This window comes from Caretta caretta, chromosome 10 (genome assembly GCF_965140235.1).
Source record: "Caretta caretta isolate rCarCar2 chromosome 10, rCarCar1.hap1, whole genome shotgun sequence".
Taxonomy (NCBI): Eukaryota; Metazoa; Chordata; order Testudines; family Cheloniidae; genus Caretta; species Caretta caretta.
Window position 1 is genome coordinate 73,882,622 of NC_134215.1, and position 24,969 is coordinate 73,907,590.

At 39.0% G+C, this 24,969-nt stretch overlaps 1 protein-coding gene across 6 annotated transcripts in view; it reads left to right on the top strand.

The window, feature by feature from the left end:
* The window catches only part of MCTP2 (multiple C2 and transmembrane domain containing 2), a 162,956-nt gene that overhangs the window by 82,970 nt on the left and 55,017 nt on the right, over window positions 1–24,969 (top strand). For all 6 annotated transcript variants that reach the window (XR_012670295.1, XM_048867608.2, XM_075133195.1 and 3 more), the window contains 5 exons: window positions 4,785–4,887; window positions 7,629–7,731; window positions 20,919–21,020; window positions 22,560–22,634; window positions 23,470–23,589. Coding sequence is in view for 5 of the 6 variants with exons in the window: in XM_048867608.2 (XP_048723565.1) it covers window positions 4,785–4,887; window positions 7,629–7,731; window positions 20,919–21,020; window positions 22,560–22,634; window positions 23,470–23,589 (503 nt within the window). In the remaining variant the exon portion in view is untranslated. The remainder of the gene's footprint in view (window positions 1–4,784; window positions 4,888–7,628; window positions 7,732–20,918; window positions 21,021–22,559; window positions 22,635–23,469; window positions 23,590–24,969) is intronic.

Consider the following 24,969-nt stretch of genomic DNA (forward strand, 5'->3'; position numbering starts at 1 on the left):
GAAAGCTCATGCTCAAATAAATTGGTTAGTCTCTAAGGTGCCACAAGTACTCCTTTTCTTTTTGCATCATCACATGGTATCTCTTTGTCGCCTATGAGCAGTTTACATCTAACCATTCCGCATCCCCAAGTTCTACAGAACATGATATGAAATGTCATTACTTTTCTCTTACAGTTCTCTGTCCCACCACTTCAAGCTCCAGCCCCTACGTTCATGGCTCTAATATAGACTAGTTTCAGCACAAGTGAAGTGATCCACTATTATTGCTGTAAATTGTGACTTGTGCCAGTGATCTTTAATTCAGAAGCACAGCCCCTTTAGGAGCTGTGTTAAATGCTCTGGGTTAAACACTGCACTCCATTTTCAGCCATGGCCCATCCTGGTTTGGTGGCTGATAGGCTTGGTATAACCGTGTTCCATACGTGGCACAAGAAGTGTGATCAGCCCCATTGGACAGAGGTCCAAGGTGTATTCAACCCCAGCTGGAGAGAGCCAGGCTTGACCCTGATGGCTGTAGAACAGACATAATCACAAACATTAACTCACTGGATATGTTCTTGGCTATTACAAGGTAGGAACTATATATTTTAGCACTACCTGACAAGTGTCATTCATATTGCAACTAACAGGCGATTATTTTCTGAGGGTGGAGCCCCATTCGCTTCCCTTTGCTGACTGACTAGTTGACTCCATGCTAGACGAGGATCACTGTAATCTAGGAATCACAAAAAACACCCAGAGACTTAAGTATCAGTATACTGTACTGGAGAAAGAGGCCTGTCAGCTGTTTAAGTATATGTTTTGGAGACCATGTTCTTTATTTTTAACATCAGATTTACTGCAGGCTGTACCCTTTGCTGAGATGCATGCTCATTTGTGAGTTGTGACATGCGTTATCAGGGGAACCCTTCTTCATCACTGTTGCAACAACATTTTGCTAACCAATGGAGGGCTAGATTGGGGCAAATGGAAAATAGCTCTGCTCTGGGGTGAAAATTTGGCCCCTCGTTACATGGATTTAATTGGGAGGATTTAGAATGCCGGGGCACTGTGTTGCTCTTGCTTCTTTCAATATGAATCATGGAAAATAAGTCTTGGAAAAGTATCTACAAAGTGACCTTGATTCAACTGCTGTTTGCTGGAGGTGACATGTCTCAGCAACTTCTTGTGAGCTCATGAACTAAATAATAGAATTATAGAAATCCTCAAATTCTTTAATGTTCCCCATTTACCTAGTACCCTGTTCAGCACTTGTCTAGGCTGCCTGAATGTATGGGTCAATGCTCCCTCTTAAGTGGAGATTTATCAGTGCTGGAAAACTGTAAACAGTAGTTCCTATTACAGCTAAATAGTGAATCTGATCCAAAATATACTTAATATATTAGTTTCTCTCTTAGTAGGAAAAATAACTTCTGGCCTCTTTTGAAGAGGTCAGATGTGTTGGGCATTATGTTATTTTTGCAGGGCACTTCTTGGAAGCTGATACCACTGCGTGGTGACTGATGAAATAATGGCAAATGATGAAATTAAAAAAAAATATTCATGTAGACATGAGATCTGCTACATCCAGTATCTTTAATGGTGCATACTTCAGATACAGGTCTGATTGTAATGAAAATGTATTTTACCTTCTGATTCTTTTTGACTCATCAGAAAGGCAGAGAGCTAAAGAGAAAGCATTGTCAACCCAACCTGGGGCCATTATTCAGGCCAATCTCTGATTGTAACATCAGCAGCATTTCTCCAAAGTAAGGACTATAAAAGATACTAGCCCACATTTTCAAAAGTTTAACCAATAAATAGTGTTATTTATAAGTGTAGCCACCCTGTTGTCCCCCCTCCCCACCCCAGGAACAGGTAATGGACTTTTTTATATACTAGCAATGCACTGAAGAACTGAAAGGATTAATGTGCAGATCTTCTTTAAAAAATAAAAAAAAGTCCATGTGCAATAATGACCAGGGTAGAACTATGTGGGTCACAAGCTTTGCCTTTGATCTTGAGTTTCCTCAGCTGGCCTTTCACCTGACTGATAAAGGGCTGCTACAGTATGTAAGCTTTTATTGGTTTATTAGTTACTTTAGCTGCTCTTCATCTGTAAACTTAATAAGGCTAAATGTACTGTAGTAAAAAAAAAAAAAGCCTTTATAAGCTATGGGACTAATTCTACCTACAAATGCACAGAATATTACAGGGAGTTTTGTCCAAGGACAGATTTGGATCTTGGCTGTGTTCATCCTTTGTGTAACTCCACTGAGGCCAATGGCGTTATAGAAGCAATGGATTGGGCCCCATTTTCCTAAATGCTTAAACAGGAGTGTGTGCATTTGTGTGTGGATAATGAACACTGAAAGAGATTCTGGGGAGCTTGATTTTGCAATTGAAAGACTTTTCATAAAGGGTCTGAAACACACATTCCTTGTGCACAGAATGAAATCCTGTTTAAGTGCAAGGTTACTTAGTCTGTCATTATGTTCAAAATAACTAAGGCTTTGAGCCTGAGCCTGATTCATGAGGCAAATGACAAATTGTTTTGCAATGGCAGTGCTGAAAATATCCTAGTATTATGCGGTAATAGACCCACCAAATTACAAAAGGATGCAGCCATTTTAGGTAAAAATAGCATAAATTTCTGATTGTGAAATGAGAGACATAAAGATTAATTATCTGTTCTGAGCCATTCATAAATGATTAGTGCAGCAATTATGTGCTTCCATAGTAGAAGCCTCCCAAAGCAGTGCTGTATTTCCTCCACTGCATGGGAGACTGTTGCAGGTTTTATTTTTGATAAAAAGTAACTTAAGGTCCAGCAAAAATCTGATAGAGACAATCAAGGAGACAATAAAAAATACAAAGATTTCCAAGGGTTAATAGAAGAGCAGTCTGAGCATGTATCATATTTTCTCAGTAGCGCAATGATGATTCAATGATGGGAATACTTCTGCAGACCAATTATCCAATTCTAAGTGTAAAGGCATTTTATACCTTGTTACTTACTACAGTAATGAAGATCAGATTTGAGTATGGTTGGTATTTCTGTTATAGGTTGCTGCATGTTGGTACTGTACAGTTTACCAAATTTGAGTTTTTAACCTACAGTAATAATGAGAATCAGAACCTTATGTTATTGGATGCAATTCTGGCTTTTAAAGAGCTTCCTGAAAACTCACAGGTACTATTTGACCCAAGTTTAGACCAGTTACTATGTCCCATATTAAAAATGTAAAGCTAAATATGTCTAAGGACAACAGCAGGAACTTCATCAACCCCAACTAGTTCAACTTGAACCTCCGCTAGATAATAGTTTTGTCATTGTGAAATGACTTTTTCTGCTTCATTGCATGTTTCTGTGTGCACATGAGCATTCTGCTCAAAGACGGCATTTGCTCACTGACCAAAAAATGGTATTCAGAACACAAAATTATAGAGTAGGATTGTCTTTTGGCACATACCATTTTGCGTTTCAAACAGTTTCTCTGTCGTTAAGTACATTTGCCACTTGTACCTGGTTCCAGTGTATAGGTGGGTAGGAGACTAATAGATTCCACTAAAATGTGAGATTATTAAAACTTTCCAAAAGTGACTGGTAAATATTCACTGTTTTAGATACTGGAAAACATTTCTACTTAGGCTGTAAATTCCTCAGGACGGAGACCTTGTCTCCTTATTTGTTTGTGAAGTGCCTAGCACAGTTTGGGTACTGTATTAATAACAGCAATTTAAAAAAAATTAACAGAAGTCTGCTTAAATGTCTGTTTTCGTTTATATAAATGTCTCTATGGCTGAGATACACAGTAACCTAAATAAGACTAGAATGCCTGTAGTTGAGCTAAATGTAAATATGAATACCTAAGATAATGAACTTAGATATACAGCTGAACAGGCTCATAGGCACTCTGTTTATAGTAAAGTTTGTCTGAAAGCTCTGGAGTGTTTTAAGGTGTCATGCTGTGCCAAATGCAGGTATTGCAATCCTCTGCTTATTGAGAAAAGTAACTAGGAAATATATCTTCCCCATATAACGCTTCCACTCTGATACCCTTTTTTGATAGGATGTTTCCTTTAATAAGTTTCTCACTCTGTCTTGATCCAGCAATTGGGTCCATTGGTCTGACCTGACTCTCACTGAAGTCGTCGGGTGTCTATATGGATTCAGAGATCTACTCGTGCAAATCTCATTGCAGGATTGGTGCTGAAGTGGGCACAATACTTTGCTTATTTTATGAGACTGCATGTACTTATATGGTTATATAATGAACTAATAAAGCAAAAGCTCTCGGCAGATTATAAAGCAAAATGAACTAACAGAAGCCCTGACATTTCTATAACCCAGACTAAAAGTCTGCATGGTTCATAACCCTTGATCGCCCGTGGAGGAGAATATAAAAACGGAAACTTGTTCAGAATGGGACTACCTCTCTTATTGCATGTCATTTTTCTTGGTAGTCAACATTGGCTGATCTTCCTAATCACCAAAGATTTAAAGATTATTCTTGATAAGATTTCAGTTCTCTGTTATGAAGACAAGTTGCCTACATGGATTAGAATGGAAAATGCTTCGATAAAGTTTCAAAGAGGAAAACAGTGAATACATATTGGTTGTGTTGTTAATTTAGTAATTCAGAGAAAGGAAGACATTTCCAGTCACCTTAGTGCAGTTTATTCTTTTTTGATCTTCTGATCTCCTTCTCCCAACCCTGCTGCAAAAAGAGTGAGCTAACTACCATCACATTATCTAACCCTTCTTTGTTTTATTTTATTTTTTTCACCTGTTCTTTCCACAGGTAAAAGTGACCCTTTCTGTGTGTTAGAGTTGGGCAACGTCAGACTTCAGACCCACACAGTTTACAAAAACCTCAACCCAGAGTGGAACAAAGTTTTCACCTTGTAAGTGAATTGCATTTGAAAACATGCCGTAAATGTGAAACGGTGAGCAGCCCCAATATAAAAGATATTTATTTTAGGAAACATGAGGTAAAGTTTGGGACATGTCACTTTCTCCATAGGAAGAAGAGGTTGACTGAGTTGTATTTGATATTTCTCCATTAAAGCATTTTCCTTTTTCAATTCTGGCATGGAGTTTATTAATAGAAGTCATAACAAGAAGAAACTGTGATATTTATAGGAAGAATCATGACTATATATAATAGACTCCAAGAAATTGTATAGCAGACCTGAAAATGGAAACCTAGATATAGTCGCTCTTAGGTTTTTCCATAATTTAAAATATAACTTGTGTTTTGTTTGGACATGATAAAACTGTAGTTCTGTACATAATTTAATTTGAAAATGATCAGGAAGTAGAGTTCTGATTGCCCATGATGAAACAGCTGAGTTTAAATCAGGCAATAAGAAGCCCTACCCAAACCAGAAATTTACACCTTAATCAAACCAAAAAAATGTGTGATTATTAAGTGAATTTGATGCCTGTGAAAAATGCCCTGGAGACTGAAGGCCTCAGTATTCGCAGAATAGATGCAACTTGCTGTTGCAAAGCAAGGTCATCACATGGGCTGCTACAGTGTAAATTTCTTCTATAGTGCCCCACCTATGTTTTTTTAGGGCTAAAGTGGAATAATAACCACCTTTTGGAGCTGAGAGAAGAGTCTGCTTTCCCTTAATGATTTGTTCCTTGTCCACTGCTCTTGAGGCTACTGATAAAGGGTGGCAGTTTTATCTTTATGATGCGGATGCTACTCCACTAGGAAATTAGTCTTAGTATTATTGATTCAAATCATACAAGCTAGCATGCAGAGAGACTGGGCTGGCTTTGAATAAGATGAAAAGTTTCATATCTTATTGCTCTGTGGTCGATGGAAAAAACTCTACCATGTATTTCCACTGAATTCACTGGTGCCAGAAATGAATCTGGAACATCTATACCTCTTTTGCCCTCTGGCCCCTACTGTGTGTCTCTTTTGTAACTCTCCTTCTTACCCTATTTGTTTATTCTGAAGGAGCTCCGCATGCATCACTATTTATCCTGAGCTTACAAAGTTGACCCTTGGTCCAGATTCAAATGTTTTAGTAAATCTGTTCATGTCATATACATTCTATGAGACTTTCTGTTCTATTTAGGTTCTTGGACTGTGCCCATCAGTGTAGTCTGAGTACTTTTGACATTTTATATCGCTAATAGCCTGTGTACAACTATTTTAATGGTGTTTTTGAGTTTACCTTTGAACAAAAGTGGAGGTGTAAAGCCTCACAAACTGGCAGGTTCTGGTAGCCATTTACTTTTTCTGGGCTCTCAAAACTTTATGGCTATATATTTAATTGCTGTTTATATAACTCACATTACGATAGTATAGGCATTTGTCTCCCTCTTCTGGCTGTCTCCCTCTACTCTCTCAACCTAAGAGATTAGTGAGTTGTCTACAGCTGTCTGCTAGGGGAATTAGTATTTTAGTTCATGCTTTTAGTGCAATAGGTTCCAAGCTTAGTCCTTGGTGGACATTCATCCTAAATTGTGGCTCTGTTGCTGGAATGTTCCTGGAATTAGTTGTCTTCTAGCTAGAGTAGCAGCTTGTGAGGCTTATCTTCTACAACAGTGGCTCTCAACCTTTCCAGACTACTGTACCTCTTTCAAGAGTCTGATTTGTCTTGTGTACCCCCAAATTTAACCTCACTGCTTGCTTACAAAATCAGACATAAAAATACAAGTGTGTCCCATCACACTATTACTGAAAAATTGCTGACTTTCTCATTTTTACCAAAAATTATAAAATAAATCAATTGGAATATAAATAGTGTTCTTATATTTCAGTGTATAGTATATAGAACAGTATAAACAAGTCATTGTCTGAATGAAATTTCAGTGTGTACTTACTTTGCTAGTATTTTTTATGTAGCCTGATGTAAAATTAAGCAAATATCTAGATGAGTTGATGTCCCCCCAGAAGACCTCTGCATACCCCAGGGGTACATGTGCCCCTGGTTGAGAACCACTGTTCTATGAGACCAAAGCCAGACAAAGCCTCAGTGGTTAGTTGTGTTAATTGCACTTGGATAAACAATAACTTCCTCCCTCCCTCCAGTCATCTACCCAGAGTTACCCAAGCTCTCACAGACACCAATACATTTCCCCGGATGAATCTCTTATTTTATTAATGATCCTGATGACCAGTTGAGATTAGCAGGCAGTTGTCATCCCCAGTAAAGCATATGGATTAGATGGAATTACTAATATTATCTATTTTATTTGAGGGTTTTTAGAAGTCTTTAAACTACTTGGCCAAATGGGGAAAATTGCTCAATTGCTCAGAAAAAATGAGAGAGGTTTTCCTCTTTACATACCTTTTTGGCACATGCACGCACCTTCCTAAACTCTGACTCAAACTTTTTCTCTTGCCCACCTTCCTCACCCTCATATGTTCCATCAATGTCAACATCCACACACCAGAAATCTCACTGTCTAGCAATAATTGTTGTCTTTCACGTGGATACGTGAATCTTGCATGAGGGAAAAGCTTGGGGAATAGCCTTGGTTTGATTTAATTTTTGGAATTTAATTAAATGCTAGTTTTATACTCCAAGGTAATGCAGACTTAATTAGCGAAACACTATTCTCTGATCTTCCTGGAGCAGACTGAATGTGTACAGACCATTTTTTGTGCTTCTCATTCCAGCCCTATTAAAGATATCCACGATGTTCTTGAAGTGACAGTGTTTGATGAAGATGGAGATAAACCCCCTGATTTTCTTGGAAAAGTTGCTATCCCATTGCTGTCTGTAAGTTATCTTTGCACGTGTATCATTCGAACATTGATGGTTTCATTGGGAGCAAGTTGCATTTCTTTCCCTTTCCTGTATGAAACAACTCAGATCTAGATATAAACAACCTCTTTTTTGCAGTGGGGGAGGAAGGGTTGTTTATGTGTATACATATATAAATACACATACGTACGTGCGCGTGCATGTCTTGATTGGTCAGTGTTTACAGTCCTCCTTACTGTCACAAAGGTTGCCAAATATGGTTGATTTGGAAAGAAAACTACGTAAAGTTCATCCGTGCAATATGCCAGTTTGGTCTGAAAACATAATTGAACTGTTTTTCTGTGTGTTTGTCACATCACCTTTCAGTAGTAACATTTCAGTTGTGTCTTTATTCATTGTTGCTTCTTGTTACTTCAAGAAAGTAATTGCACATCACAATAGGATTGACCAAATAGTTGTTGGCACAGCTGAGCAAAATTACATAGATTCATAGATACTAAGGTCAGAAGGGACCATTATGATCATCTAGTCCGACCTCCTGCACAGCGCAGGCCACGGAATCGCACCCACCCACTCCTGCGAAAAACCTCTCACCTATGTCCGAGGTATTGTAGTCCTCAAATCGTGGTTTAAAGACTTCAAGGAGCAGAGAATCCTCCAGCAAGTGACCTGTGCCCCATGCTGCAGAGGAAGGCGAAAAACCTCCAGGGCCTCTTCCAATCTGCCCTGGAGGAAAATTCCTTCCCGACCCGAAATATGGCGATCAGCTAAACCCTGAGTATATGGGCAAGATTCACCAGCCAGATACCCAGGAAAGAATTCTCTGTAGTAACTCAGATCCCACCCCATCTAACATCCCATCATAGGCCAATAGGCCTATTTACCATGAATATTTAAAGATCAATTAATTACCATAAAAGGGTGTGTTTTACTACATAGTACTGCAGTTATTGTTCTGTAAGCAAATGTGAAGAGAGGACGATCATGGGAGAATAGAAACAGAATTGCATTCTGGTATCTCCTCGGAACTCCAGTCCTGGACCAGGACCCCATAGCTCTAGGTGCTCTACAAACATAGAACAAAAAGATAGTCAGTCCCTGCCCCAAAGATTTTATTATATAAGTAAAAGACAGGAGACAACAGATGGATACAGACACAGATAAGGGGGAATACAAGGAAACAATGAGACAACATGACAGGCTGTGTGAACAGTATACAGTGAGTATTGATAACACCCCCGGTAGTAAAGTTGAAAAGTTAGCTTCCATGACAACTCCATTTTCATGTGCTAATGTTTTGTCTGAAATAGGTTCACATTTGGGGCTGAAACTTTCCATGTTGGTCTCTGCTATTTTATTTATTTAATTATTATTTATTTTTGCAAAGGGTGATGGTGTGGGGAGAAAGTAGATCAAAATCTTTTCAGCTATTTTTTGGACGTTTAGGAAAGCAAGAAGCAAACACCTTCTTCATTGTAAAATTGTACCCACTCATTTAAAAACAGAACTACAACAAAAAAGTGGCTGGAGTTTGAAAGCTGGATGGGACATAGTCCTCAGTGAGGACTAGTTGCCTTGGTTTGGTGGGTGTGGAGGGGGGGAAGGTGAGGTGAGGGAAATTACAATTAAAATAATTAAGCAACAGAAAAATAACTTTTGGCTGTGCTCAGTAGTACCAGAATCTTATCAGAACTCAATGAATTCCTGTCCCCTTTATGATGTCACTGCCCATTCTCTCTGCTTGAATTAATTAAGGGATGACAGGAGCCGGTGCTTTCAGGTTTTCGGTTGAGCAGTTTGCGTGAGGGAGGCTGTGGGGTGGTGAGCAACACCAGTGCTTGCCCCATCCTCAAAAACGAGTGCTTTAACATCCAAGATGGGGTGGAGGGGCGCTCTCAGAGTTAAGGAGACCTAACATTTTAGTGTGCCTGCAATTTTTACTGCAATCTGCAGTATTTTGTATATTCTACCTTTTTCATTTTGCATAAAGAATTATTTTTTCTGTCTGAAAATATCTGTTCCCCTATTACAGCAGTCTGGCTGAAAATTGTTGGCAGCCAAACCGTGCCAGGAAAGTCAGGAACCCAGGCCCCAATCCAGCAAAGCATAAAAGCACATGCTTAATTTTCGTCCTGGGAGGAATCTCATTGACTTCAGTGGGACAACCTATGTGCTTAAAGTTAAACATGTGCTTAAGCACTTTGCTAGATGATAACTTCAGAGCCCATTTGTGCAAATTTGAATGTTAACATTATGAAGCGCAGACAATTTAATTGTTTTCAGCTAGGAAGTTAAGTTTTAAAAAACTATATTAATTGAAGAACATTATTTCCAGCAGCAATGTTAACATAGCCACAGTACATTTATAGTGGATAGCATTTTCTATTCTCTGCGTGTGCGAGGGGGTGTCAGTTACGTGGCTTACTATGTCACTGTTTTATATTTTAAAATATTTATCATTCCAGCATATAGGATGTCAGGTGCAGCAGAGTGAATGCTGCTGTGAGAACCTTACCTTTTGCAATCTCTGCCTTGTATGCAATTTTAACTGCATTAATGTAGGTATTTGCTGTTCATACCTGCTTTATCAGAACCTGTACATATGAGGCATTGGAAAAGTACTAGGAAGCATTCATTAGTCAAGTGGCTACCAAACGAACATATCAACTTTGATTTCAGTGTAGATGCTTATGAAAAGGGTTGAATACAGAAGGTGGGCTCTATGGCTCTAAGTAATGATACTTGGCTACCTTTTGTATGAAATTATCTGCATAAAGCTAATATTGATAATCCTGTACCACAAAAAAAAGTGCAGTTATACTCTGAAAAGTGATTCTGTAAGAACAGTGCTCATGGGTTCTATGTGTGTTCTTCCTCTGTGATCTCCGTTCAGTCTCTTGCTTTACAGGTTAAAAGAGAGTTGTTTTTTGTAATTGCTGGCATAACTCAATCAGGAATCTGAAAGTCGCACTGAGTTCTTTCTTGCTGATCATCACCAGAAATAAAGTCTGAATAGTATCATTTTAGGCAGAGGAGGGATTCAACAGTTCTGGAAATCAGGTCCCCTTTATTTATGCACCTAAATATGAATTTTGGTGCATAATTTTAGTTTGAAAAATTTGGTTTAAGTAAATGAACTGGAAACAAAAATTGATGGACTAAAATGGGCCTTTTTTCCTCTTTAATTCCTTTCCCCCCACTTCTTTATTTTCTCTCTTTGTGGGAATGAAAGGTGGGGTGAATACAGAATGGTGTGGATGGAGTTTAAATGCATGACTTTTGTAAATGTTACTATTTTGAGGGCCTGATCCAAAGCCCACTGTTGTCCAAGGGAGCATATCCATAGATTTCAATGGGCTTTGGATCAGGTTTGATATGAACATAGTCTCATAATATGTAAAAGTGCTGCGAATGATACATGTACATTTCTTCTCAGATTAGAATTGCAGTGTTTTGCAGCCCTCTTTTACTCTGCTACTGTGACTCTGAGTTCCTTAAGACATTTATTTTCTGCTTGTCCATTTTAGTGGCCTGACTCATTGACATCTGTAATTTTAGAACAATGTTAAAGTCAGCTTCATGTGAAGAGCCATTTGATATTTACAGGGAAGAACAACTCTGAACATCTTTTATTCCATTTTTGATCGCTTGGTTAATTTTTCCCCAAGTCCTCATATCCCTGATGTTACTGGAAGAGAGTGGCTCGAGCAGCTGCTCTCCTGCAGAACCGGTGCTTGCCAAATGGTCTGCATGATCAGCAGCAGGCTGTGTGGGCTCACAGTGAGGAGATGTTAGATTTGGATCCTCTGTTGATTTTATAGGCATTTGTTAAGTATCCCTTAGGAAGCGTGTAACAAGGCAGAGGAGGGGATTGTGTATGTGTGTGGCAGAGTCCAAACTCCATTCAGTCTGGGTTCTTTGTCCAAGATTTGAGACAAAAAAATTGTTTATGCTTTCTCAAGCCAACTGATTTTCTTCCTTCCCTTCCAAACTTTGCTGCCTCCTATTTCATGCAAATCTAGTGTAAATATACTGTTCTCTGCCTATGATTAAAAACCATTTAGCACCTATTAAGTTAGTCTGTTCAGTCAGAGATTTGCAGTGTTCTGAAACTCTCTTCTTTGAAATCGGAGTCTTTTTTTTTTTTTTTTTTTTTTTACCCAATAGTGTTAGCACTTTGTCCATACATTTGAGTGTATCCTCTGAATTCTTTTGAGAAATATATTCCAAGAGAGCAGTAGTTGGAATCCCATGGAGTGGTGGCTGATAACCACACAAACAGTCTAATTCATAGGCGATTTGGCTTAACCTTTGCCTGGCATTAAATCCCTTGCCGAAAACCAAAAAGCATTTAACAATATTTTCTATCTCTTTGGTTAAAAATGCATGAGTTTTACTTGTGATCTGTTTGCAGATGAGATGCATTTACTTTTAGATTCACTTATGGGTGACAGAGATTCTCATCTTAATAAAAAAATGTACTTCAGTGTATGTACATATGGTGTGTGTGGGGGAGGGTTCCTCAAATATTAAAATTTGAGTTTATTTTGATTCCAATGTGGTCAGGATTTTCTTAGGTTGGTGCTTTGCACAAAATCAAGTGTTCAAGCTTAACTATTGTAAATGCTCATCACCAATTAATGTTAAGCTTAAAGGCACAAATATTAACAAACAAACAAAAACAGTTGGACTGCCACACTCCATTGTGATATTTGACATTTGCACTTCATCCTGAATAGCCTGTTCCATACATCATCCAATTAAGGAACAGAAACAATAATATATGGGGTGGGGAAGAGTTCAAAAAAGAATTTGCCAATAATTTCAAATAGTGAATGAATTTGAGAAATTCATATTCGGTTGGTGAACTGAATAAAGCAAAAATTGCTGACCAAATTATTTGTGAATTTTTATACAGCTCTAAAAATAATATTTAGTACTTAATTTTTCAAAGAACCATAGAAACATTAACTGATTTTTATAATGTCCCACTGAACTAGGTATCATCTCCATTTTACAGGTAGGGAAATGGAGGCAGGGAAGCTTTGACTCCCCAAAGGCCACACGTGTTAGTGTGAGTCTGAATCCGCACTTGAAAGGTTCTGGCATCAATCACTGAAATCAAGACCAGACTTCATCTTTGCTTAAATCATTTCTGAGGTTAAAAAATAGACTTGGTACTAATGAAAGATGAGGAATTTTTGTAACACCCAGCTTAGCAATATGAGGAATTGAAGCTTGGTATGTTCCAGCAAGCTGTGGACCAAATACAGTGCATGTACTTTATATATCCTAACCTCAGGAGAACTTGGCTAAGAGAATTTTTTTCCATGTTAATCAGCCCATGAATTTTTCTCCCATCTCTCTTGCCTTTTGCTCCCACTTCTTATTAAAACGACCTTATGGTCTTTTCAGTTTTTTGCTTCAAGGGACTCCCATATTATACAAAGATGCAAGTTATTTGGAAGATGGAAGTATGTAATGTGCTTCAATGAAGTTGAAAGCAAAGTAATGGTCTTGTATCAAATATCCCCCATGTTGGAGGGGCGGTCAGATGAAGTACTATGCCACAAGATGGAATGTTCTTATCTGTAGTATTATCAGCTCAATATTGACTCCAGCTGCACTCTTTTTTTTTTAATTAACAGGAAAAGGTCTGTAAAATATCCTCATCAAATAACCAAATGGTTTCAGTATCCCATAGTACAGTGATGATAACTAACATAAATGTCCCAGAGGTTTCATGTTCTAAGGGATATCTCAGATTGAGAACACAAGGACCCGAGCCAGCAGGATACTGAGCACCTCATCTTCCTTGAGAGTTGAGGGCACTTAGCATCTGACCAGTCGTGCTTGGTGCTGCAGGATCAGGCCCTATATGTGACAGTTGTGGTAACACTACAATTGTATGATCTGGCATTGAGTGGGTTGACTAGGTGGCTTGCTGTCTCCTTTTCCGAGAGAAAGTTGCCTTTGAATAATTCCATGTGTCTCTTCTATTAGGCACTCTTTATGCTACTCAGTGCAACTGTATGACACTGTGCATTAGTGATGAGACCCAGAAAGAACTCCGGAGTCCCAAATGCTTTAGACATGTTACCCAGGGGGAACAGCCATTGTCCATTGCATACATCAAGGGTGATGATGTACAAGGGTTTTACCCAGCTGCGTTGAGTCATATCATGAAGATATGACATCGGATTCACATCAAAGGTGGATACATGGTGAAGTTTTCCTATTTCAGTGCAAAAAACCTCACTAAACCATATTTCTTTGAGCTAAAAGCAAAGAAAAAACCTTTGCTGTGTAAGGTTCCTGTCTTTTCAAAGCCTTATGTTGTATTAATCTCAGGTTTTACTATTTCATTACAATTCACAAGCGGTCAGTAAGGTGGTTGCTTAATAGATTTAGCATTGGCTAGCTACATCAATACCATATTCAGTCACATTTGTTTTAAGGGGGCGTTTGTAAGAATAGTTCAGCAGATATATTCATGAATTTGAGAAAATGCAACACAATATTGGCCTGGAAGGATGATAACCTGGGGGAGGACTTTACAATGGATTTACGCCATAGTTCTCATTAAGATTGGATATTTCCCCCACACCAAGATACAGAACCAGGTTATTTGGAGGCACAGCACAGCATGGGGTGGGGCTGCAGAGGTGCACCTTTGCACTTCTGGAAATCTGGGTTGTTTCAGGCATGGTCCATAATGTAAGTTACAGAAACCCTAGAGGCTGCTTTAATTTGTATCCGCTTCCCCGCAACTATCAATGGGCTGCTGTGTAACCCAAAATATTTGGATTACAAAGCATGCCAGGCACCCCCTATACTGACATACTTCCTCCACATGCCCCTACATTGGTGGGTTGGGCCAGTGGGTGGAGGTAGCGGTGTAGGATTATCTATGGCAGCCTTTTGTGCTGGGGAAATTTCTCAGATGGCTATTCTGCCCTCTTTATATTGTTGGAGCAGCAAAGAAGGGGCCATAGCAGGTGCCAGAATCTGCCCAATAGTAATTACTCCGCTTAGAGCAGGGATGTCTTAAATTCAGCCCAAGGACTAAATTCATACCACAGCTGCCTTCTCTCCAAAAAATGAAGGTTGAAGACAAAGATGATCATGTTCTTTTTTGCCAGTGAACTCAACCAATAAGAAGTTTCTATTGGTATGACAGGGAAACAACCGGTATAGGCAAATATGGTTGTGCATTTTAATATTTTTATTGTGTTTTCTAAACCTATTAGCATACTTGATGTGATCATCCTTTTTTTTATGGAAAATGCTATGATGGGAAAGTCAGCATTTGCCCATGAAAAATTTCCTGATTTTCTATCAGGAAAACCTAAACAAATATTTAGTTTCTGGTCAGGTCGACCCAGACCAAACATTTGAGTTTGTAGAACCAACTTGAAATGTTCTGTCTGAGGACAGTTTGACATTAATCTGTGTCCTCCTGAGCTACTGCAATGCCTGAGGAGAGTTGCAGTTCAGGTGCCTTGCTCCTCGCGTGGACTACGTCTCCCATGGTGCACCATGGTGTCCTCTCTGGTTGAACGGTAGCAGTGCCTTATGGGAATCACATGGTGTAGGCTGGCTGGGGAGCCTGGCTGCCATGAAAATGGGGACTTGAGACACTCAAAATACAAGTCTCACGAAGTACTGAGGCAGCTCAAGGGGACACAGATGAATTCCAAACCAACTGGAAATGTAACATTTTCAATATTTCCAGCACAATTTTACAGACATTTCCATTCTATGAAAAACTTCAATATTTTGACTTTTTGTCCCAATTTAGAACACAAACATATTTTGAAATAATTGGAATTTTCCTACAAGATAGAAATTTTGATTTTCAATCAGCTCTAGTCACAGGCCTTGCCTTGGCTCTTGAAGTGACAATGGAAGGTCAGAGCTATCTTTTGTTTGAGTCTTGAAGGGGAATATGGAATTTTAGACGAATTATTAAGTTTAATAGTTATATGACTTCTTATAATTTATTATTGTGGTAGTGTTTAGCACAGGGATCGGCAACCTTTGGTACATGGCCCGCTAGGGAAAGCCCCTGGTGGGCCGGGCCGGTTTGTTTACCTGCCGCATCCGCAGATTTGGCCGATTGCAGTTTGTACTGGCCGTGATTTGCCATTCTGGTCCAATGGGGGCTGCGGGAAGTGGCGCGGAGCTGAGGGATCTGCTGGCCGCCCTTCCCGCAGCCCCCATTGTCCTGGGATGGCGAACCGCGGCCAGTGGGAGCTGCGATCGGCAGAACCTGAGGACGCAGCAGGGGCTTTCCCTGGCGGGCCACGTGCCAAAGGTTGCCAATCCCTGATCTAGCAGCATCGGTCATGTTAGGGCCCTGTATGCTAGGTGCTGTACAAATCTAGGGAAAGAGACAGTCTCTGCTTAAAGAGCTAACAAACTAAAAGGCAAAAGTTACCTGCAAGCGAAGAAACCAAGTGGTGTGGGCCGCGGGAGGAGGAAGACAGGACAATAATTGTAGAGTAGGAAATTCTAGCATCAGTATTGGTAACTGTAGTAATCACAGTAATCACAACTTGCCCCCTGCCTTACCGTTATCAGATGGCTCTTCTGTATGCATCATGACAAAGGTGAGTGTCAGAATGTCAGAAGCATTTGAATGAGGATATGGGGGAGGCTTTATGTATTTGAAGGATTTTTTTTGTGTGGGTTTTTTTGTGTGTGCATGGGTTGTTTTTTTTTTGATGGAATAGCTTACAATAAAACACACAGGAACTTTTGGGCAAAGCAAACAGCAGGTATTCTGAGCTGTAACATTGAATAAGTTTTGTAGAATAAAGGAAAAAAATTGTCTAATGAGGGATAAAAAACAGTAGGGTGAGGAGGTACGTCATATTGAAGAAATCTTTTGGTTCTGAGAATTCTTCAAATTTTCTGTTCATAGCTTTTCTTAGTCATTAGTTTGTGTCTTTACATCGAGCTCGCTGAGAAGATGTTGGATTCATTTTCTTATAGCACATCCATCTACCTGAAACCAAACAGTGCTAGGAAAAAACATCCTATCTGGCCTCAGACCTTACAAAAAGGAGCAAATCAATAAGTCGGACTTTCCTGCCCTTGGTGTTAAATCAACCTGTTAGAGGCAATCTTGCACATGATCAGCTCTCCCAAACAATGTAGGCATTCCATCGTGGGATCTGATCAAGGTGTAAAGCATAGTGTCACTAAGGAGTAACCTTAACTACCTCTCTTCAAAGGTCCTACTCTCAGCCCTGTTCAAATTTAGATCAGAAGTGTGTCTGTGTAAAAACTGTTCCTGTCCTTTTCACCTACCTGTAATATTCAGTATTCATTGATAGCCTTGCCAGAGACAAGTCATGTTACAGAGACCATTCGTTGAACTCATTATTGAATAAAATCCTTGGGATACCAGGCAAAAAGCAAAAGTTATTGTAGTTGGGGTGACACAACGGTAGGTCAGATTTAATCGGTCTTTCAGATACTTTCTGCCTGACTGGTGTAACATCCATTCACATTTCCTGTAACTAGTGGGAATGTTTGCCAATGGCCATGAACAGCAGTGGTATGAGGAAAAAGTGGACCCCAAATTAAATGGAAAAGAATTGGCCATCTTTAAATATTTGGCGGGAATGTGTTGTACTGAAAGAGAAACAAATGTAGGGAGAAAAAGTATGACTCAAGAAATTAATGCAATGGAAATGTACTGTAGCAAAAGCTAGCCTGGACATTTTTTCTGTGAACTTCTGAGGGATGCTACCTTTTTATTTCTATATGATCAAATGTACTGAACTTCCCCACTGCATTTGTTGAAGCAAACTGGGATAGCGTGCTAGTGGTGCATTAAACAGGGTTTTTTTTTTTACCCTGTATTCAATAAAAAATGTAAGGTGGAGAAATGCCACTTTATTTCCAATTTTTTCCCCTCTTTTTTTCTTAAGAAGGTCAGCGAACTAGGAAATCAATATGAATGTTTAGTGTTGGACTGAACTACAATTGCACGTAAACCAAATAGAATTAAGAACAAGAAATAAAACTGACTGTTAACACTTCCAACAGAACTGTTGTTTTTCCCAATACAATTTTAAGTAAAGTTTAATAGTAATGATATTCACCTTTTAAAAGCACATTTCTAGCTTTGAAAAAGGTCTTTCAAGCCAAAACAGTCTCTCAGATAGCATAATTCATTTCAATGGGCATGAATTCATTATTGGTTCTAAACTTGCGTACAGACACACATGGAGCCATACCCACTGCATTTGATTCTGCTCTCACTGTGCAAATCTGGAGTGAAATCAACGAAATTTGCTCTGGTGTAAAATGGTATGATGCCAGAATCAAACCAGTAAGTCTAGCTAAAGCTACTGTCATAGTACTGCATGTTTCTACTTAGCCACATGTGGTACTACTGTGGTTGATGCTTTCCTCATCTAGATTTTTGAAATGGATAATTAACTAATATATACCAAGGACAGATAAAGAGTACTCCTCATCAGGTTATTGTCAAGAATGTTTTCCCCACTAGGAACAGAGGAAGAGCTATGAGGAATGTGTATCTGAAAGATGCAGAAAATCACTAAACCATATATAATTTAATTATCCAATTTGTTTTAGCTCGATGTGAAATAAGCACAAAATTAACAGACATGTACATTAAAGTCTGAACTGTGCTTTGAGTTACCTGCTGTGAATGTGTGTGCACATGTGCATCTCTGAAAAGTTGTTTTCAGCAGCATTCCTTCTACCTGTTGCAGAAATGTTAACCAGAGTGTTCTCCAGGCTAACAGGCTGCAAAAGTGATTGGCCAGGAACCCAATCCATCTGGACTACTTTGTGGATTTTGATTGGTTTATGTTATTATCAAGGAAGAAAAATGTGAAGATGATCAATTCTCTGAGCCTTATGGAAGTTTTATTTTCCAGAATAGGAGATATAACACACTCCTTGGTTGGTGGACTAGAGTAGATAGGCTTCTTGGAAGACTGTATCTACAGGTTTGAGATTGCCATTGGTTGCCGGCCTTGTTCAAGCAGATTTGGAGTCTCTTGGGAAGCCATTTATTTGTGCTGTCTCCCTAGCTAGAATGCCTAAGATTCCATGTGTGATATCCTTCTGCTGCTCATCTGCCCCAGATTCTTGTATCAGCTGGGTATGAGGAGTGACTATAGAATTAGTATCATGTCCAGAATTGATGTGGGTCGGTTTATGGAGGGAATGATGGATGTAATACATGCAAGTTTCCTGTTAAACAACAGAGGTGAGTGAAAACTATGATACACATCATTGCGAACTGTGACAAAAGAGAAGATATCCTGACTTCCTGCAGTGCTTTAATTCTTATCATATGTCTGTTTTATAGGGCTGGTTGAAAATTTTTAAACAAGACATTTTCCTCCTTTTTTTTTTAAGAGGGATTTGGTTGCAATCAAAATTTTCTGAGGAAAAGAACTGAGTTTGGTGGAATTTCCAATTGGAAAAATTGAAACAAATTGTTTCATTTCTGATCTACACATCAAAGTGAAACATTTTAGTTTGGGAATGTTGAAATGTTTGGTTTGACATTTCCAAATAATTTTTTTTCAGAACTTTTCATTCGGCAAAAAAAGGTGATATTTTGACGTTGTCCTGAATTGGGACAAAACACCACACCTCAAAATATCCATATTTTTTCATAGATGAGAAATTCCACTTTTTGATCAGCTTTAGCTGTTAATCAGCACAAAGCAGCTTACATTCCAGCAATATATTCTTGGAATATGAGGAATAAATATCACCTTAGCACTAGTAGCCCTGCAGGTCCAGATTTGGCAGCACTGTCTAAAACCATTTGGGCTGTGAAGTGGCATCATATTTCTTGTCAACCTAAAAGGAGCTGCTTTCATGGAGGTACCCCTTTTGTGTTGTATCCCATATAGGTTCGACCTATATGTGGTTTGAAATACTCATGTAATGAAAGCAGAATCAATCTAAAATCAATTAGACACCATGCGTTTTTTTTTTTAAATAAACAAAACACAGACATACCAATCCCAAAACATCCTATCAGGTGAAGCTTTGGATGACAGCATTAGTGGAAGCTGGAATTCCTGTTTGGATCCCACTGAGGATGTAAACTGGTTCTTTCTGGGGGCCCTCTTTTCTTTAACCATTAGCCAGGAAAGGGATCAATCCGCTGAAAAACTATTCAGTACAAAGGAGGTGGAGCAGCATTGGGAAAGAAAGTGACCTTTCCCTTGTCATGTGAAAACACTCTATTCCCGTTTGTGCCTTTTATTCCTTACCCATTCTCACCATGGCTTGTATGAGCACTTGTACTAAACTAATGCCGTGACAGCAATAGCTATTTTAAATATGGTTGCAATTTCATTCCCCCAAATTTCCTCTGTTCTCTTTAATCTTTGATCATTACAGTCCCCAAATGGAGATTTTCGGTGAGCTGCAGTTTTTATGTTGCTGCTGTTTAGAATTAACTGGTCCGCTTCCTAAAAAGCCAAATGTTTAATCAATACATATCCTACTGTGTATAATAAATACATTTCTGCCATCACTTTTGAAGAGAGGATGCCATTTATTTGAGCCAAATAGTTTGCAAAATGGTAAAGGAGATGGTTTTTTTTCATAGATATTTAACATGACAGGGCCAACAGGCAGATTAGAGCATAGAAACAGCATCTGAAATTCTAAGGGGAAAGTCTTTTACAGGAATTTGTTTATTTTGAACATTTGTTACATTAACGTTCATTCCAATTGTAATGATTGATTGATTTTGGACTCTCTTTGTTCTGTGGCTAATAATTTGACAACCTTTCAATAAACTGAGAATTTGGAGATTTGTTATTTTGATTTTGTTGTTGTTGTGTTTCCTTTTCTGATCTTTGGAAGAAAACTTACATTTTAAATCTGTAATAACACAGGCTGATTACTTCCCATCAACTCACTGGCTTCCAGGACAGAATTTTCAGGCTGGTTATTGTTTGCACTGCTCTGCTATAAAAGTACAGGGTCTGTAAATTAAAGTTGGACGGTAATAGTTTTTAATCTGCAATTTTATAGTCCTCTAATCCAATGGTCATGTTACATTTTAGGCTTTTTCTATATTGTCATCTTTTCTGGGGAAGGACGGTGGTTGGAAAGCTATTCTAGACACAGCAGAGAGTTAATATTTATTGATACACTTTATTATTTATTTATTATAATTCTAGATTAGAAATGGACAGCAATGTTGTTATACATTGAAGAATAAAGACCTGGAACTTGCTTCAAAAGGAGTAGTTTGCTTGGAGTTGGATGTCGTATTTAATCCAGTAAGTTTAAATGTTTTCACTTAACTCATCCACTCTGTAAGAAACTGGAATGCCTAAATTTGCTAGTGCCAAGGGGCTTGGTCTTTTAAACACAGGAACTGAATGGAGAAGGTCCTGACCTGGTTGCATCTGGAGGGAAGGTTGGGCTTTATTCTTTTTATAAAGAAATACTGGCAGATCACTATGCTGCAACATTCCATCCAAGTTGATGTGACAATGAAATGGCAACTTTGGGCTGGGGATGACCACAGATGTTTTGGGAAGAGGTGTGGGTTATTGCACGCAAGGGCTTAATTTGCAGTAACAAAAAAGGGAGTTAATATTTACATTACTATGCAAGAATTTTAACGACTAATTGTTCCCAGAAAGTTGACCCACAATATTCTATTCAGAGAGTGTTGACAGGAACAAAAACTCAGACATGGGTGTGGTGGTCTCAGATTGCTTGTGTCCCGCCATCTCTTACTGAATTAAATTCCATTTTACATTTGCTGTTGCTGGATGGAATGTAACTCACTTCTTACTAGCCACTTATTACAGTGATATAGGAAGCAAAGTTTTATTTATTTAAATGGTTGGTAGGTACTGTTTTGCCTTGTATGGAGTTTAGGTTTGGGATGTTGCTACAGAGAACAATGATCAACCCTCTTTGTCAAAGAACAAGCTCAAATATATTATGGCTCCCCTTTTCCGGAGGCTTTCAAAGCTGTTCCCAGGCCATTCCTGTTTTTCAGATAGACTGGAATCGATCTATTTAAGTATCTGTTAGCCATCACTGTAGTGTCTGGGAACCTCTTCGTAATCTTTAATTTATTGTACCCGCACAACACCGCAGTAAGATAGGAAGGTACTGTTTCCAATGTACAGATGGGATATTAAGGCCAGAGTAGGCTAGACCAAGGTCACACAAAAAGTTTGTGGCAGACCGAGTGCCCTATCTACTTGACCATTCTCCTGCCTATGGCTAAGATACTACTTTTTGTGGGCTAAATTATAATACCATTACTCATATTTGAGTAGCACCTTACTCCATGAGTCATCCCATTGATTTCAGTGGACCTATTACTAGAGTAAGGTAGTATTCAGCATGAATAAGTATATCACAAGCTGGTTTAAGTGGCTAAGGGCGTTACAGGAGCGTAAAATACTTCCGTCTGTTCTCGGATGTCCCTTCTAATACCTTAGCATTAAATATGCAGTATGAACAGGACATTTGGGGAAGTGATCTTCAGTTCCTGTCTCTTTTTTTAGAACTTTTCTGTATGGGGTTGATCCAACAGAGGAACAGAAGGGAGTATGCTGAGCTGTGTGCTGAGCTTAACCATGGAGCAGCTCACACCCTGCAGTCTGCCTCTCTATTGGAGTAACCTAGATGAGCCCCAGGATTGTGCAGAATAACTGATATGTACACCTAACACCTTGTCATAAACCATTTAGGGACTGAAACAAATAAATAAGTAAAGGACACCAGAGCTCCAAATCAATATGATGATACCAAATTTGAATGGTAACATTCTAAATAAATTATTCTTTCCTTAGGTAAAAGCAAGTATCAGAACCTTCAAGCCACGAGAAAAGCGCTTCATTGGAGACAACCGCAAGTTTTCAAAGAAGGTAGGCTGACTCTGGGCCGAGCTATCACCTCTGTTTGGAATGGCTTTTCAGTAGCCTCACTAGTACACCCAGATGATAGAACCTGTGGTCAAACTCTATTTATGTATGGAAACATGGAACACAGATGTCAATTCTGTGTATGTTTTTTGCATGTGTATAAATGCTGATTTGCATTCACACACAGTTGCTTCCTGATCTAACTCGGTGGTGCTACATCTCCCCAATTTCTGGAGGGAAAAGAATGGCTTAATAAAGAACTTTTAACATATATGCATGTTGCACAGTTTATGGAATTTGAAACAAAAACCTATACTTTGGTTTCATCCCTGAAGAATAAAGAAAAACAATAAGATGATATAGAAATTTAATAAGGTTCTAAATCAATTACTATGAAAGTCTATAGTATTTAATTGAGACTAATATTCTTGCTATTTTTTAACCATCTGTAGCAAGAATATAATTTTTTATTCAATTCTATAGAGAGATAGCCCAAACCCCTAAGGGAAAGGGTTTCATTTTCTGTTAAATTCTGTAGGATTTTGCCATAAAGGTGTGTTTTTTGTTTTTTGGTGGTTTTTTTGGTGGAGGGGGGAAAAAAGCTTCCATTCTTTTTCCTTCAGACTTGCAGATTTTGGGGGTGGGGGGAAGTGCTGAAATATTTGGGTGTCATACGAAAACACATAGTAGCTGGAGCGTGTCTGAAATAGAAGCTGTAGCATATGTACAAGCACAAAGGCAATTGTAGCTTAAAATTGTCACTGTTCCTGAAGTGAAGTAGGAAATTGGAGCATTTAATTAAATTCCTTTCTCTCCCCTCCCGTCCGACGTTTACCAGATCTTATCGAGAAATGTTGATCGTGTGAAAAAAATCACCATGGCGATATGGAATACAATACAATTCCTAAGGAGCTGCTTTCTCTGGGAATCTACACTAAGGAGTGTGGTAGCATTTGTGGTAAGTGGATTTATTCATATTCCATCAGACTAACTGATATGAGGCATTGAGTCTTACAGCACCTTCTCTCCTCCCCCTCACCCCCCCAGCTTAAACTCTCTTGTTGTTGGTTGGTGTTACTATTATTGTCCTTCAGTTTTATTATTTAAAACACTGTTGTGCCCACAAGTCCCAAGCTTGATCAGGCTCTCCTTGTGCTGAATGCAAGATGAACACCACGGCAGTCCTTCTAGAACAATCTCTCCCATATTTTCACCTGTTGCAGAGGCCTTCTGCACAACAAAGCCCCTTCTGAGACCTTGTATGGAGGAGCTATGTGGGCCCAAAGGCAGCACTGGGGGCCTCCGAAGTCTGTGCACATAAGGATTGGATGGGCTGCACTGGCTCTCAATAGGTTTACACAGAGAAGAGTGTCACGACCAAGGACCTAGTGGTCTAGAATCCCCACAAAGGGCTTACAGAAGGTCATATTGGCTGGACTTGCGATAATGGAATGGCGGCAGCCCTGTGACTTACCTTTGGCTTGTTGTGCTGCTGATAAAGCACTGGAAGAACGAGTCTATAGGCAACAATCCTTTATTGATGGGACAGGATGAACTAATAGGTCTTTTCCGTTCCAATTTTAATTTCAATGAGATTGCATTTTTCTGTAGTTCAGCAATGCTTGCCACACCTGTTAGTTGAGGGCGTGCCACTTGTCCGACTGCATACAAGCAGCTCTATGCTGACATTAATTGTCTCTTGTAAATCTGCCCATTGACTGTAATAACTATATATATATAAAAAAATTATGGTCAGCAAGTCCTGGTGTGGTCTGAGAACTAACAGCCAAGTTCTCCACCTATCTGGCCCACTTTTCAGCTGCATTCTTTTTTTCCTCTTTGTAGTAAACACCCTTTTTTCAGCTTTCTCATCCACTCAAGCAGAAAGAGGTTTCTCCTCCTTTTTATTCAGCAGTGTGGCATTTTCTTCATGCTTGAAATGTCTGGCATGCCATTAAAGGTTGCAAAATTGTTTTGTGGTGGTCCAGAGGGAAAAAAAAGTTTTTGAGTTAAGTGTTTATTAAACCAAATAACAGCCACATCTCCAAGTGTTTGCCTCCCTTTTTGTCTTTGAATTATAAGTTGCTTTAGGGTTCTTTTGATGAAAACACTTCACAGTGTATTTGCACAGATGAGTAAAGTGAGCTGTCGCTGCTTGAAAGATTCACAGAGTAAAGACAGAGAAGCTGTCTTTCACCGTGCAGGTTGAGAGGGATCTGGCAGGCACAGTTGAGGAGGAAGAGAGGGTTTTTGTTTTTGTTTTTGTTTTTTACTTGCGTTGATAATATACACAGTTGACTCTAATGGATCAAGAGCTTGAAAGGGTGACGATTAGTGT